The sequence below is a fragment of the Medicago sativa genome, chromosome 8 (assembly GCF_051527215.1).
Source record: "Medicago sativa cultivar Bolivia chromosome 8, Bolivia_mono, whole genome shotgun sequence".
In the NCBI taxonomy this organism is placed as follows: domain Eukaryota; kingdom Viridiplantae; phylum Streptophyta; class Magnoliopsida; order Fabales; family Fabaceae; genus Medicago; species Medicago sativa.
In genome coordinates this window covers 34,235,774-34,252,651 of record NC_140756.1, presented here as the reverse complement: position 1 = coordinate 34,252,651, position 16,878 = coordinate 34,235,774, and the positions used below count along the sequence as shown (strand labels likewise).

The 16,878-nt window shown below is 31.1% G+C and overlaps 3 protein-coding genes across 3 annotated transcripts; all 3 read left to right on the top strand.

Moving 5' to 3' along the window:
- Positions 1-850: 850 nt before the first annotated feature.
- On the top strand, positions 851-2,366 carry LOC146898676 (MLP-like protein 43). The gene is made up of 2 exons (XM_085738855.1): positions 851-1,118; positions 1,886-2,366. The coding sequence occupies exons 1-2, from the start codon at positions 932-934 to the stop codon at positions 2,164-2,166; spliced, it is 468 nt and encodes a 155-aa protein (XP_085594981.1). The 5' UTR covers positions 851-931; the 3' UTR covers positions 2,167-2,366.
- A 1,842-nt stretch (positions 2,367-4,208) lies between these two features.
- On the top strand, positions 4,209-5,305 carry LOC146898675 (MLP-like protein 31). The gene is made up of 2 exons (XM_085738853.1): positions 4,209-4,549; positions 4,835-5,305. Exons 1-2 carry the CDS (start codon positions 4,363-4,365, stop codon positions 5,116-5,118), a joined length of 471 nt encoding a protein of 156 aa, XP_085594979.1. The 5' UTR covers positions 4,209-4,362; the 3' UTR covers positions 5,119-5,305.
- An 8,632-nt stretch (positions 5,306-13,937) lies between these two features.
- On the top strand, positions 13,938-15,416 carry LOC146898674 (MLP-like protein 43). The gene is made up of 2 exons (XM_085738854.1): positions 13,938-14,191; positions 14,943-15,416. Exons 1-2 carry the CDS (start codon positions 14,005-14,007, stop codon positions 15,221-15,223), a joined length of 468 nt encoding a protein of 155 aa, XP_085594980.1. The 5' UTR covers positions 13,938-14,004; the 3' UTR covers positions 15,224-15,416.
- Positions 15,417-16,878: the final 1,462 nt, after the last annotated feature.

Genomic DNA, 16,878 nt, shown 5'->3' with positions numbered 1-16,878 from the left:
ACAAAAGAAAATATTATTTATCCCTAAAATAAAAAAATTATTATCCTATATCCCGACAATTATACTCATACCTCCACAAATAATTGAGGCCCCCATATATTGGAGGCCCGGCTCCATAGAGCTCTTTGCGTTTGCCCAAGAACGGCCTTGGATATACTAGTTTCTATTTAAAGCATGTGTTGCATGCACTTTCCTTGTAAGCCTTTTTGAACAATTCTCCGCTATTAGATTAGGGACCATATTTTATTCGATCACCATGATTTTATATTTGATATTAAAATATCGGTCATAAATTTATTGCCAACAAAGAAGATATGAGTACCATTGCTGGAAATTAAAATAAGGGCCTTCTTAACCGGTGTCCTGGGGCATTTGTTAAGAAACTAAAAGTAAAAATAAAAGACATGATTTACATTGAAAAGAACAATACTTCAACTTTTAAAAAATAGAATATACAATTGTTAAGAAAATATTTCGTTTTCTAATTCCTTAACCTGTGCCCCGGAAGTATCGGTTAACATTTCCCTTAAAATAAGGGGTTATGCTAACTAGTGTCCTTGGGACATTTGTTAAGGAAACTAAAAGTAATAAATTTGCATAGAATTCAACAATATTTTAACTTTTAAAAAATCAAATTCATCATTTTTCTCTATTTTTCAATGCAATATTTCTATTTATATCTTCTTAACCAATGCCCTAAGGGCACAGTTTAACATTTCCCTAAAATAAAACATTGCACGTGAAACATTCCCTTTAGCTTACTGCCTCTATTATGTAATCAATGATGCAATGCAGAACAAAGCAAAAATCATGTAATGAAATTTCTATTTATAGGCATGGGCCGGGGTTGCATCCAGTTTCATCATATCAACCCTAGTTTCTTTCTTCTATTTCTTCTGTTAGTTTTGTTTTTTTTTTTTTTCATTCAGAAATGGTGCTTGCTGGTAAACTTAGTACTGAACTTGGGATCAAAACACCCGTTGACAAGTTCTTCAAACTATATGCATCAGAACTTCACGAAGTGCAAAACATTAGTGAAAGAATTCATCATGCCAAACTTCATGAAGGTGAAGATTGGCATCACACTGATTCAGTTAAACACTGGACTTATGTCATAGGTAATTAAGTTTCTAATTCAATTGACCTCATAACCAAGTCATCATCTTGTTTATTTATATATTTTTTTTGAACAATTTGTTTATTTATATATTGATCCTTAATTCAATTAATAAGAGCATAGGGACCATATTTTATACGAAGATTATGTCCTAAAGATGACAAAGATAAAGTTTTTCAGCTGTGAAATTTAGATACAAAAAAATAAGACACTGTTTCCTGGCATCATATATGAATTTGTGCAGATGGAGGATCTATGGAGAGGAAAAGATAAAAAAAATAAAACAGTCAGAAAAAAAAAAAACAATTCGATCAAAGTTTAATTAACCAAATCAATCAATGAGACAATATATAGAATAAGTGATGGATTTATAGATACATCATAGTACATATACTTGATTTACATGTCTAAATAAATGGTAGTTACTATAGATACGTAGTACATACTTGGTATATTCATGTCAAAATAAAATGCTAAATACTCATTAGGAGATACATGATTGACTTTATAGTTGTAATGAGTGCATATAATTCAGACTTCTTAAAGATATTCAAATATTGCATAGAGTCCTAAACGATATGTGAGAAGGCAACTAAACATTATATAGATTATTAATATTCATTTTTTTGTTTAAAAACTATTTTATTTGAAAAATGAAAACAATTTAATTGATTAGTTATTTTAAAAAAATGTGTCCATATATTTTTCATAACTCTACATACATTGTTTTAATTTAATTGGTATTAATTTCCCATGACATCACAATAGATGGTAAGGTAAACACATGTCATGAGAGTGTTGAAGAAGTTGATGAACAGAACAAAAAAATAACTTACAAGCTCTTCGGTGGAGATATTGATGAGCACTATAAGGACTTTAAGCTCATCCTTGAAGTAATTGATAAGGGTGATGGCACTGCTGCTGCTAAATGGACAGTTGAATATGAGAAGATCAATGGGGATATTGACCCTCCAAATGGCTGGATGGACTTATTAGGCAAAATCACTCGAGAAGTTGATGCTCATCTTGTCAAAGGCACAAACATATAGCTCTATAAGTCATAAAGAAAGTAACAAATATGATGGCTTAAGTATTCATCTTTATAATTAGTGTGATGTGATGTGATTCATATACTCGTCGTAATAGCATAATGGCTTATGTTGATCTTAGTTTGAATGTGCTGGTTTAAGAGTGTGACTTAAATTATGTGATGCAAATCAATAAATGGATATTTGTGTTTTTTAGTTTATGTTTGCACATGCAATATGTTTTATTTTTGTAACAACCAATAGTGGTGTTTTTTTCTCGGTATAAAAAAACAAATATTATTGGTTTAACTCATTGTGGATCTACATTTTGAAAATTCAAATCCACATAAAATGGTGGAACATATATTGATTTCGGCCAATAAAAATGTGAGTGCTAGAGAGTGTTAAAAAGTGAGTGTTGTTAGTATTTCTTTTATAATTAATAATAAAGTGATGAGTATAATTGGAAGGAAAAAAGTTTCACCGAAACAAAATATTTTTTATATAAGGACAAAATACGTACTTTTTAGAGTGTCTAATATCATTCATATTGTTGTGGATTGTTCCTACATTTGTTGTAAAAAGTTTGTACAAAGAGAGTGTTGATTTCAAAGGTATTAAGGTTTTGAGATTCCTTTGTTGCGATGACCTTGGGCTGCTAACCTCTAGTCATGCATCTTGAGATGGGTTCACCCTCCTCCATGTGAAAGAATTCATATTGTTGGATGAGAGTATTGATCTCTGATTCCTTGACGTCTTTTTTACCCTCATCGTCGATCCGTTCGACTTTTGGTTTGTTTTGTGCGACACCGTTAGCAACAACTTGCGGTTCATACCGTCCGTTGGTCACAACGGCCCACACATCCATGTGTTCGCCTGTATTTTCGACAGACTATAATAAATGCAGTCAACTTAGTTTGACTTAAAATTTGAAAAGAGTTAATGGGTTTTGACTCCTTAATTTAGTCGAATTCATGGAACTAAAGAGATTTGTTGTCTTCATGGTGATTGGTACAAGCTAGAGTCTAAGAGAAATGGCTCGACAAGCAGGATTTTGTCGAATGGCACGGCATTGCATAGGGAGAGGATCCTCTCCAGTGAAATTTTCTCCTGTTTTCTCCTGTGAAATAATCTTAGCCATTTGTTCCTTTTAATGACACCTTAACCCATCTCAGCCCTTCATTCATTTTTTTTTTGGGACAAGTTCATTCATTTCTTTTCATCCGTTTCATTCCTTCCTCACGCCATTCATTCACTCTTCTCAGAAACCCATCTCAACCCACTTTCCTCCCAAACCCATCTCAAAAGCAGCGGCACAGTAGTGGTGACGGTGGAGAAGTGTGGTGGCACCGGCGCACCACAGCGGAGGTTGTCCTTCCTTCTCTATTTTCCATCTTCCTTCAAAATCCTTCTTTCATTATGTTGTGCGATGGCGGCGGCGCACCTGCACGACGGTGGATTACATGATTATGCAGTGACAGTGAATACTAATTTGAATTTTATTTCAATTCCAATCATTTGAATGGATTAAATGATTATAGTGATAATTTGAAAAAAAATCTTAATTGAAGGTTGAACAAATTGAAGGTTTTTTTATGTTTACCACTCTAACTTAATTGGTGAAATATCTTAAAGAATTGTATGTGTTGTTATGGAAGAAGATGAAGCTGTTTCAATAATTTCCACAGGTGAAAAGGAAGGACAATGAAAATGAAAAATGAATGAAGGGTTAAGATGTGTTAAGGTGTCATTAAAAGAAATGAATGGCTAAGATTATTTCACAGGAGAAAACAGGAGAAAATTTTACTGGAGAGGATCCTCTCCCCATTGCATACACTTTCCACATACTATCATTTATTGCCTCTATCAATAATAATGTAACCGATTTCTATTTAAAGCATGCGTTGCATACACTTCCACGAAAGTCTTTTTGAACAATTCTCTGATATTAGATTAGGGACCATATTTTATTCGATCTCCATGATTATATCTTTGATATTAAAATATCGGTGATAAATTTATTGCCAACAAAGAAGATATGAGTACCATTGCTGGAAATTAAAGTAAAATATTGCCTTTAGTTTCTCAATGATGTAATGCAAAACAAAAAAATGATGTAATGCAATTTCTATTTAAAGGCATGGGGTTGCATCCAGTTTCATCGTAATATCAACCCTAGTTTCTTTCTTCTATTTCTTCTTTTTGTTTCATTCAGAAATGGTGCTCGCCGGTAAACTTAGTACTGAACTTGGGATCAAAGCACCCGTCGACAAGTTCTTCAAACTATTTGCATCAGAACTTCACGAAGTGCAAAACATTAGCGAAAGAGTTCATGGTGCCAAACTTCATGAAGGTGAAGATTGGCATCACACTGATTCGGTTAAACACTGGACTTATGTCATAGGTAATTATGTTTCTAATTCAACTAACATGCCCTCCATATCATCTTGTTTATTTATATATTGATCCTTAATTCAATTAATAAGAGCATAGGGACCATACTTTATAAGAAGATTATGTCCTAAAGATGATAAAGATAAAGTTTTTCAGCTGTGATATTTAGACAAAAAAAAAAAGACATGTTTTAATTGTTTAGTTATTTTAAAAAAAATGTGACCATATATTTTTCATAACTCTATATACACTGTTTTAATTTAATTGGTATTAATTTCCCTTGACATCACAACAGATGGTAAGGTACACACATGTCATGAGAGTATCGAAGTTGATGAACAGAACAAAAAACTCACTTTCAAGCTCTTCGGTGGAGACATTGATGAGCACTATAAGGTCTTTAATGTGATCATTGAAGTAATTGATAATGGTGATGGCAGTGGAGCTGCAAAATGGACCGTTGAATATGAGAAGATCAATGAGGATATTGACCCTCCAAATGGCTGGATGGACTTGTTAGGCAAAGTCACTCGAGAAGTTGATGCTCATCTTGTCAAAGGCGCAAACATAGCTCTATAAGTCATAAAGAAAGTAACAAATATGTTGTAATGGCTTAACTATTCATCTTTATAATGTGATGTGATGTGATTCATATATTCGTAAAAGCATACATTGGCTTATGTTGATCTTAGTTTGAATGTGCTGGTTTAAGAGTGTGACTTAAATTATGTGATTTAAATCAATAAATTGATATTTGTGTTTTTTAGTTTATATTTGCACATGCAATATGTCTTATTTTTGTAACAACCAATACTGGTGTTTTTTTCTCGGTAAAAAAAAAACAAATATAATTGGTTTAGCTCATTGTGGGTCTACACTTTTAAAATTGAACCCACATAAAATTGGTGGGACATATATTGATTTCAGCCAATAAAAGTGTGAGTGCTAGAGAGTGTTGAAAAGTGAGTGTTGCTAGCATTCCTCTTATAACTAATAATAAAGTGAAAGGTAAAATTGGAAGGAAAAAAGTTACACCAAAACAAAATATTTTTTACATAAAAACAAAATACGTACTTTTTAGAGTGTCTAATATCATTGATATTGTTGTGGATTGTTCTTCTAGTTGTTGTAAAAGGTTTGTACAAAGAGAGTGGTGATTCCAAGGGTACTAAGGTTTTGAGATTTCTTTATTGCAATGACCTTGGGCTGCCAATCTCTATTCATGCATCTCAAAACTTTGTTAGTACAATCTTGGTTTGAGATGTATTTTCCTAAGTTTTGCAATTTATTAACATTATATGTGAACCTCGTTTGCATTGAGGAGATGGATTCACCCTTCTCAATGTGAAAGAGTTCATATTGTTGGATGAGAGTATTGATCTTTGATTGCTTAACGTCTTTTGTACCCTCATGAAGAGTTTCCAAAACGTCCTACATTGCCTTAGCGGTTTAACAATGAGAAACCGAGTGATACTCATTCACTCCAAGAGAGAAAATTAGTATGTTTCTCGCCTTCAAATCATATTGAACATTTTTTTTCTCATCGTCGGTCTGTTTGACTTTTAGTTTGTTTTGTGCGACACCGTTAGCCACAACTTGCGGTTCATACCGCCTGTTCGTCACGGCGGCCCACACTGTAACACCCTAAACCCCGAAAACAGTAATCATGCAATAACGTCAATAATTTAAGGGATCTAGGTGTTACATCTACATTTTTCCAAAACATGCATAACTTGGTTTTCATAAAAATTTGCAACGGAAGACAATCAACATATATAAAATCTCATCATCAATTAATAATCCTCAAAATCAAGAGTAATAAATCTCAACATGCCATGTGTCACTCCACATAAATACATCACCATGATATAATTAATCCTCATCATATAATTAACATAAGTCAACAGAAGGTATCAAAAGACAAGGTCATGAGACCGACACTCCTACATTAGAGCCTATCTAGACTCTAAGCGAAAACAGATAAATGAGGAAGCATCCAAGCTAGTCCTCAAGCAACTCACAAGCAAAAGCAAATCAACTAATCGTGCACGCCGTCTACCCATTCGTACGAATAAGGTACGCGGTCAACCAAACGACCACTGGGGTTTAGATACAATCCACAAATAAAATATAATCAATTGAAAATTTAACGACATCAATAATTTCAAATGATTAATGACATTTAATTAAATCATTCACATGTATTCAACATCATTAATATACATCAAGCATACAAGCATAATAATATAACAAGTACACTTTCACATCTTCACGTATTCACTAAATTTCACCAAGTATATAAATCACCAAGTTTCACCGATGCATATAATCACCAAGCACATAAGCAAGTATGACACACTTCACCAATTATAAAATGTAGGTTATGTGCCTAGACACGGCTCTATATGCATGTGGTATCAATCATCGTCATTAGATACAACCGTATCATAGTCGTCGTCGTTGAATACAAAGTATCCTAGTCATCTTCGTTGGATATAAATATCCTAGTCGTCTTCATTGGATATAAATATCCTACTTATGAATGCATGGACATATGACTCAACAATGCATACGTTCAACAAACAAATCGTTGTCGTTTTCGTCGTCACTTTTCATACATGCATTCGTCATCAATATCGTCGTCCTTTTTGCATGTAAGAATTCATCATCATTAGTAAATCATCATCATCATAATCATCATCAAAACATCAACATAAATCACCATCAACAACTACCATCTTTAAAGAAACAGCACGGTTTCAAATTCACATTTACATAAAAGACGTACAAGGAATACCATCATGACATCAATCATAATAAGCATTTAATCATCATTGATTCATCATCATCCTATCATATAAACATGAATACAAACCATTGGTTATATATATATATATATATATATATCAACAAAAACAACACAGTACCATACAAATATAACATAAATATGCATAATGATCTAAGTTAAGAAAGTAGTGTTTTACAATTTACATAAACTTACATTGGTTTGATATATAACAAAAGCTTGATATTTATTTAAAAATAGTTATAAACATGGATAAATTTGTGAAAGTAGAGATTATAAAAATGTAAGTATCTAAACCATCAAAAGTTTATAGCTAATAATTTTTTGAAATTAATCTTAAGTGAACTATAAATTTATGTGCATCAAATTAGCAATACGTTCTAAAATTCTATATTATAATCCTAAATGACTGTTTCCTTGGATATATAAAATTAGCATGAGAAAAATATAAATTTTGAGATAGCACCATACATTCTTATGTTTCTCAGAAGAACTATAAATTTTATGTTCATGATTTGTTTGAATATAAACACTACTACAAAATTGGGAAAATGTAGCGCCTCATAAATAGCGATTTTAACACTAAAGCGCTATAAATTAAAACACGGAGGTCTTAGCTAGCGCTTTTTTGAAAAAGCGCTATCTATCATTTTAAGTATATATAGCGCTTTGTATTGAAAGCGTCAGTATAGGCTAAATAAAAATAATAGTTATTTAAATAAAAAACATGATTAATCGTATATGGCACTTTTTATGAAAAGCGCTATATATAAATCAACCTTAAATAACGCTTATAGGTTAAAAAAAGCGTTATTGTATGCTTGAGAAAGATAGCGCTTATAGGTTAAAAAAAGCGCCATTTTATTAACTGATTTAATGTACATTAACTAACAGGTCCCCTGTTCGATCCCCTGCATAGCATATTTCAAATATTTTTTGAATTTTTATGAAAAATGGATTGCAGTAACAAAGCACACATTTTTTTAAAAAAAAAATTTGGTACAAACCTTTTTTAATTCTTTTATCATATATATAACAAACCTTTGTTATGTATATTATATATAACAAACTAAATCTAAACTTTTAAAAAAAAAAACAAATCTAAACTTTTTCCCAAAAAACAAATCCAAACTAAAAAACAAATCAAATGTCCTGGTCCCACTAAATCCTACTTTTCCATAAATCCTACTTTGCACGTTGCGTTTTTTGTTTTTTTATTTATATTTGAAAAAAAAAACGCTTTATACACTAACAACAAAGCGTAACTTCTTTTTGTTATATACTCAAAAGTAACAAAGAATCCCAATTTTAATGGAAATCCCTATTTTAATGCATCCTAAAGATAAAATAAAAACTATAACATAATTTTCATGAAGTTTGCGTTTTTTGTTTTTTTATTTATATTTGAAAAAAAAAATGCTTTTTTTTGTTACACAAAAAAAAACGCTTTATACACTAACAACAAAGCGTAACTTCTTTTTGTTATATACTCAAAAGTAACAAAGAATCCCAATTTTAATGGAAATCCCTATTTTAATGCATCCTAAAGATAAAATAAAAACTATAACATAATTTTCATTAAACGTATTTTTTAAAGCAATTAATAACATAACCCAAAACTACTTTACTCAAAACTTTCATTAGATCGTGTGCAGGAAATTCAGTCCAGAACCACCACCTCTATTGATTCATTCATCACCAACCACCTATATCTATCAATTCATTCATCACCATCACTCGCTTCCTTCGATCTATTCCAAAACCATAACCGTCTCTTTCGATTCATTCCAGAACAACCACCTCTATCTCACTCTTAATTGCGGTGCATCATATCGTCGCTGCCGTCGACCGGTTACAGCTTTTTCAATACTCAATTCTTCATCTCAGGTACCATCTTCATTCTTTCCTTACCTCAATTTAACTCAAATATTCTTTAATTTTTTCATATTTTCATCTGGATATTTTAGGTTTTCAAGGTTCAAACTAAATTTAAGACTTCACTGTTAGTGATTAGGATGAATTTGACAATCGAAAATTCAAAATTTTTGTTTGATGAATAATTACTGAAATTTGACAATTGTTTATTAAAGATTTTGGGTTTAATTAAACTCTACACAACTAGTAAGATGAATAATTTTTCTTTTGGTTCAATTTTTTTTTTATATATATAAACAATAACACTTTTTGTGTGTGACTAGAATTATTTTCTAATAAACTAATTGAATGATGTGATAATATGATATACACTATGCATATGCCTTTTGTATAACCTACTAATCAATTCCATAATCATTCATCGTGACTTCTACATGGCATACCAAATAAACTAACTTATACAATTACTTATTATTTTATTTTTTGTAGTGTCCTTGCCAAGAAAATGGTATAGATTGCGGGTACTTTGTGACGAGGTTTATGAAAGATATTCTCATTTCAAAACTAAATGAGATTCCAAAGTTGGTATGTTTGTTTATATTAAAGTATAATATCTATGTATAATTAAGTTTATTAAGTAACATGGTTATTTTTAATGTTATAATATATACAGTACATTGATGGTTTCAAGTGTGTGACATACTTAAAAGATAAACTAATAGAAATCTAAGAAGAATGGAGTCGGTTCATGATCAGCCTAAAAGTTATATGATTTTTTTTATAATAAGGTGAGTTTAATGTTTCTAAATATATTTGCTAGAAGTGGTACGTAGTTGTTTTAATTTATAATCTTGCTTTAATTTCTACTCATGATCAGTAGTACTTTGAATTTATCTCTAATATAATATAGCGTTATTGCTTAATGGCGTTTTCTGGTATATATTCAGGTGGAGGAGAGTGAACGAAATTTGGAAATGAATGATGATTTGCGTGCTTGTTTTGGATAAAAATGTTGAGAAGACCAAGAAGATAGATGAAGACTGCATGATACCATAGAAGATTTTGATCTTTATGTCAACTAATTAGTTGTAACTCTTAGAGATATCCATGTTACCATATTAGAGGCTATACATTTCTGACTTTTATGCTATATATGCATACATTTTTTATGATATGGTTATGTTTTATTCGATAAATAATAGTCTCAATTATAATGTGCCTTAATTATATACATTTCCCTTTAAATTTCAGACTTTATATATATATATATATATATATATATATATATATGTATTACTTTAAATTAATAAAAAAAACGCTATCTGGAAAGGAATTTTTTTTGACAAAAATAAAATAAAATAAATGCTTTTCCTGGCGCTTTTTTTCCTTTATAAAGCGTTATCTAAACCTATTGTTACATAGCGCTTTTAAAACAAAAACGCTGTTTTTAAACTTGTCTTAGATGACGTTTATTTTTGAAAGCGCTATCTAAGGATAACCTTTGCTAGCACTTTTTGACATAAAGCGCTATATAAACCCTGCTATAGCTAGCGCTTTATACAAAAAAAAAACGCTATATTACCTTTACCAGCGCCATTTACAATAGCACTTCAAAAGCGCTACCTAAAGCCAAAAAAAAGCGCTATATAAGCCCATTTTTGTAGTAGTGAAATATGTGTTTTCTGCAGTTACCAATTACTGCGTTCTTGCTTACACTGTAATAATGCTCAATACTGATGCTCATAATAATATCTTGAAAGGTAAGGTTTGCCCTAACTGAATCTTCAGTATTATATCTTAGGCTTAATGTTTGAGCATCTTCTTTGTGGCATGCTCCCTCTGGGTATTCTTGCGATTAGGCTTAATTGAATTCTGAGTATTCTTTTTCAAATTATTTGACAGATGAAAATTAAACAATATGTTTTGTATCATGCAGAATTAGCCAACAATACAATGCGATAAACACATACAGGCATATGAGATCAATATACACATACACGGCTGGATAAATCAGTGACACTATAAGCAATACCAAAACCATAGAGAAACAACTTTACCTCAAATTGTTAGAGCTTCGTGCTGATAACGTGTTATGAAATTAATCCAAAGTATTGCAAGATATTGTCCAACATAGAAAAGTAAAGAGAAAAGGATAAAAGGAGAACAAGAGAGTATATCATATTACTTCACAAGTGTGTTCTTGACATTGAAATATAAGTCCTATTTACAGGACACAAATGTGGTAAGTTACAGCTACATGAAAAGCCATAAGACTAAGTGCCACTAACAATGAATATAGACATTCATTCATAGGAGTTAAGGAACATAGAGAGCCTTAGAGAATATGGACATCCACATCATAATAATATTATTCATAACATATAAATTAATATTAAGTAGAAAAATACCATCATATATTAAAACATTATCAATCATTTTTTTGGTTGCAAAACATTATCAATCATTTAACTCTATGACTTTGTTTGGTTATGAAAGGAAACTTAAAGGAAAGAAAGAGAAAGGAAAGATTGTATAAGGAACGAAAAAGAGTAGAAAGTGAAAGGATTGTTTTGAATGTTTGGTATAAGGGAAAGTGAAATAGTAAGTTAAAGGAAAGAAAAATCTATTTTTAATAATTGACATAAATATCCTTGAACATAAAATATATTTCTATAAACATATATGTATAATAAAAAAACGTGCCCATGGTTTATATGAAATGGAAAGTGTGGCTAATGTGACTACACTGAATTTGAAAAACTAAAAAGAAAGAGACAACAAATTGTAAAATAAAATATAAAAAAGCAATAAAGTTAGGGGCTTTGGGCACTTTGGACTTTTCAAGCAAAAAATGTTGTTTCTCAACTTTCCGTCCAAATGTGGGTGGAAAGGTTTTTAGTGTGGGTCGTACTCAATTCTTTCTTTCCTTGGCCTCTTTTGAGCAATGTTTTAAAACCCGGACCGATGATCGATCTGGTCAAGGCACTGGGTCACTGTGATACTGGTCGAATCAGTGGGTCACTGATCGGATCGCATGACTATTGAACCGGTCTATATAAAAATATTTATGACCAAAAATTACATTATGATGAAATTTTGATAAAAAAAAATTCTGTCAATTTTTTTTCTATTTAAAGTTCGTACATTAAAAAATTTATATTCACAAGTGCAAGATAATTTCTTAACTGCAGCACAATTCAATTTCAAGCTAATTCCAATCCAAATTCAAATTAACTCATACATTAAACAATAGTACTGCATAAAAAACCTCACAAATAGCATTTGGGTTGAGAGTATGTGTTAATAGGGTTTTTGTCTTTATATATGCCTTGCCTTTTATTTAAAAAAAAAAAAGTAAACGGGTCGGGTGGGTTAAACTGGGTCAGCAGTCCGCCCACTAACCCGACCGGGTCACACCGGGTTTCAGAGGGCTAATTGCATATCCGGTCCTATAGCCTGCCCGAACTGCTGCATCCTCCGGTTCACGGTCTGACCGGTTCGACCGACCGGGTCGGTCCGGGTTTTTAAAACACTGGTGTTGAGAGTTCCAAACAGAAGAAGAAGCTTCTTTCCATTCACTTTCTCTCCCCGCTCACTTTCTTTCCCTAGAAACAAACATACCTTATGTGATTATTTTTGGTTGCAACGCACGGGATATACTCAGAGCCGTTCCAATAAAATTGGAGGCTCAGCTCTAATATTAAAAATGACCTCAAATAAAAAAATCAATAATAATTTAAACAATTACAAATTAACAATAAACATTATTTTGTTGATAGATGTGTGGGTTTGGCCTAACTTGTCCATTTACTTTTATTTTTGTCAAATAATAAGTGTTTGATTTAGACCTACATATTAAAAGAAAATATTATTTGTCCCTAAAATAAAAAAAAATATTATTCTACATCCCGACAATTATACTCATACCTCCACAAATAATTGAGGCCCCCATAAATTGGAGGCCCGGCTCCATAGAGCTCTTTGTGTTTGCCCAAGAACAGCCTTGGATATACTAGTTTCTATTTAAAGCATGTGTTGCATACACTTTCCTTGTAAGCCTTTTTGAACAATTCTCCGCTATTAGATTAGGGACCATATTTTATTCGATCACCATGATTGTATATTTGATATTAAAATATCGGTCATAAATTTATTGCCAACAAAGAAGATATGAGTACCATTGCAGGAAATTAAAATAAGGGCTTTGTTAACCGGTGTCTTGGGGCACTTGTTAAGAAACTAAAAGTAAAAATAAAAGACATGATTTACATTGAAAAGAACAATACTTCAACTTTTAAAAAATAGAATATACAATTGTTAAGAAAATATTTCATTTTCTAATTCCTTAACCTGTGCCCCGAAAGCATCGGTTAACATTTCCCTTAAAATAAGGGGTTATGCTAACTAGTGTCCTTGATACATTTGTTAAGGAAACTAAAAGTAATAAATTTGCATAGAATTCAACAATATTTTAACTTTTAAAAAATCAAATTCATCATTTTTCTCTATTTTTCAATGCAATATTTCTATTTATATCTTCTTAACCAATGCCCTAAGGGCACAGTTTAACATTTCCCTAAAATAAAACATTGCACGTGAAACATTCCCTTTAGCTTACTGCCTCTATTATGTAATCAATGATGCAATGCAGAACAAAGCAAAAAAATCATGTAATGAAATTTCTATTTATAGGCATGGGGTTGCATCCAGTTTCATCATATCAACCCTAGTTTATTTCTTCTATTTCTTCTTTTTGTTTTGTTTTTTTTTTTTTTCATTCAGAAATGGTGCTTGCTGGCAAACTTAGTACTGAACTTGGGATCAAAACACCCGTTGACAAGTTCTTCAAACTATATGCATCAGAACTTCACGAAGTGCAAAACATTAGTGAAAGAATTCATCATGCCAAACTTCATGAAGGTGAAGATTGGCATCACACTGATTCAGTTAAACACTGGACTTATGTCATAGGTAATTAAGTTTCTAATTCAATTGACCTCATAACCAAGTCATCATCTTGTTTATTTATATATTTTTTTTGAACAATTTGTTTATTTATATATTGATCCTTAATTCAATTAATAAGAGCATAGGGACCATATTTTATACGAAGATTATGTCCTAAAGATGACAAAGATAAAGTTTTTCAGCTGTGAAATTTAGATACAAAAAAATAAGACACTGTTTCCTGGCATCATATATGAATTTGTGCAGATGGAGGATCTATGGAGAGGAAAAGATAAAAAAAATAAAACAGTCAGAAAAAAAAAAAACAATTCGATCAAAGTTTAATTAACCAAATCAATCAATGAGACAATATATAGAATATCGATGGATTTATAGATACATCATAGTACATATACGTGATTTACATGTCTAAATAAATGGTAGTTACTATAGATACGTAGTACATACTTGGTATATTCATGTCAAAATAAAATGCTAAATACTCATTAGGAGATACATGATTGACTTTATAGTTGTAATGAGTGCATATAATTCAGACTTCTTAAAGATATTCAAATATTGCATAGAGTCCTAAACGATATGTGAGAAGGCAACTAAACATTATATAGATTATTAGTATTCATTTTTTTGTTTAAAAACTATTTTATTTGAAAAATGAAAACAATTTAATTGATTAGTTATTTTTAAAAAATGTGTCCATATACATACATTGTTTTAATTTAATTGGTATTAATTTCCCATGACATCACAATAGATGGCAAGGTAAACACATGTCATGAGAGTGTTGAAGAAGTTGATGAACAGAACAAAAAAATAACTTTCAAGCTCTTCGGTGGAGACATTGATGAGCACTATAAGGTCTTTAATCTGATCATTGAAGTAATTGATAATGGTGATGGCAGTGGAGCTGCAAAATGGACCGTTGAATATGAGAAGATCAATGAGGATATTGACCCACCAAATGGCTGGATGGACTTATTAGGCAAAATCACTCGAGAAGTTGATGCTCATCTTGTCAAAGGCACAAACATATAGCTCTATAAGTCATAAAGAAAGTAACAAATATGATGGCTTAAGTATTCATCTTTATAATTAGTGTGATGTGATGTGATGTGTTCGTAATACAATAATGGCTTATGTTGATCTTAGTTTGAATGTGCTGGTTTAAGAGTGTGACTTAAATTATGTGATGCAAATCAATAAATGGATATTTGTGTTTTTTAGTTTATATTTGCACATGCAATATGTTTTATTTTTGTAACAACCAAATATTGGTGTTTTTTTCTCGGTATAAAAAAACAAATATTATTGGTTTAACTCACTGTGGATCTACATTTTGAAAATTCAATCCACATAAAATGGTGGAACATATATTGATTTCAGCCAATAAAAATGTGAGTGCTAGAGAGTGTTAAAAAGTGAGTGTTGTTAGTATTTCTTTTATAATAAATAATAAAGTGAAGGGTATAATTGGAAGGAAAAAAGTTTCACCGAAACAAAATATTAACAAATAGGACAAAATACGTACTTTTTAGAGTGTCTAATATCATTCATATTGTTGTGGATTGTTCCTCCATTTGTTGTAAAAAGTTTGTACAAAGAGAGTGTTGATTTCAAGGGTATTAAGGCTTGATTCTTGTTTTGGTATTTACTTTTCTATTACCTACGTATATTTATAAGTATAATAACAATGTATGCAACCATTCCAGACATCCATTTCTCCCCTTTATTTTTTTTTTTGTCTTTTTTAATTCTAAGTTTAGAAAAATATACCATAAATAATACTCCATTTAGTCTTTTTTTAAGGGACAAGTGAGTCGATAAAAGTTGATATATTTCGTTCATAATATAAACTAAATATATGAATGTTTGTCAACTCATTTATCTTTTATAAAAAGGATTCGAGAGAGTATTTATGTTTTCACATTGAGTTTAACTAGTATGATTTATCAATGTACAATTATTTGCATATGTATTCAATGATGTGTTGCCACATCAATTAATAAATATGACAACTCATGTGTTTTTATATTCACTAAATCATGACAACGCCTTATTGGATGCATGTGTAAAAAGTAGTACATTGACATAGTATACTACTTAAATTTTTTCATATTTTATTTTTCTTCTATTTGGTTTCATTTTTTTAAAAACATATATACTTTGTCTAATACTTTTTAACTTAAATTGAATTTATTTATTTGTTTTTTTAAATACGGACCCCATTCCTAAAATTTTCTGGGTCCGTCACTAGTTCATATTGTTGGATGAGAGTATTGATCTTGGATTCCTTGACGTCTTTTGTACCCTCATGGACAGTTTTCAAAGTGTCCCACATTGCCTTAGCGGTTTAACAATGAGAAACCGAATGATACTCATTCACTCCAAGAGAGAAAATAAGTATGTTTCTCGCCTTTAAATCATATTGAACAATTTTTTTCATCATTGGTCCGTTCAACTTTTGGTTTGTTTTGTGCGACACCGTTAGCAACAACTTGCGGTTCATACCGCCCATTGGTCGCGGCGGTCCACACATCCATATCAACCGATTAAATATGAACACTCCTACGTACATTCTTTACAATAGTCATAATTTTCACCGTAAAAAATTGGTGCTCTATTGTACGTCCCCTTAGGCTCTTTGCTTGCTATATCGACTCTTCTGGTAGTTAAACGTTAGTGAAGAGACC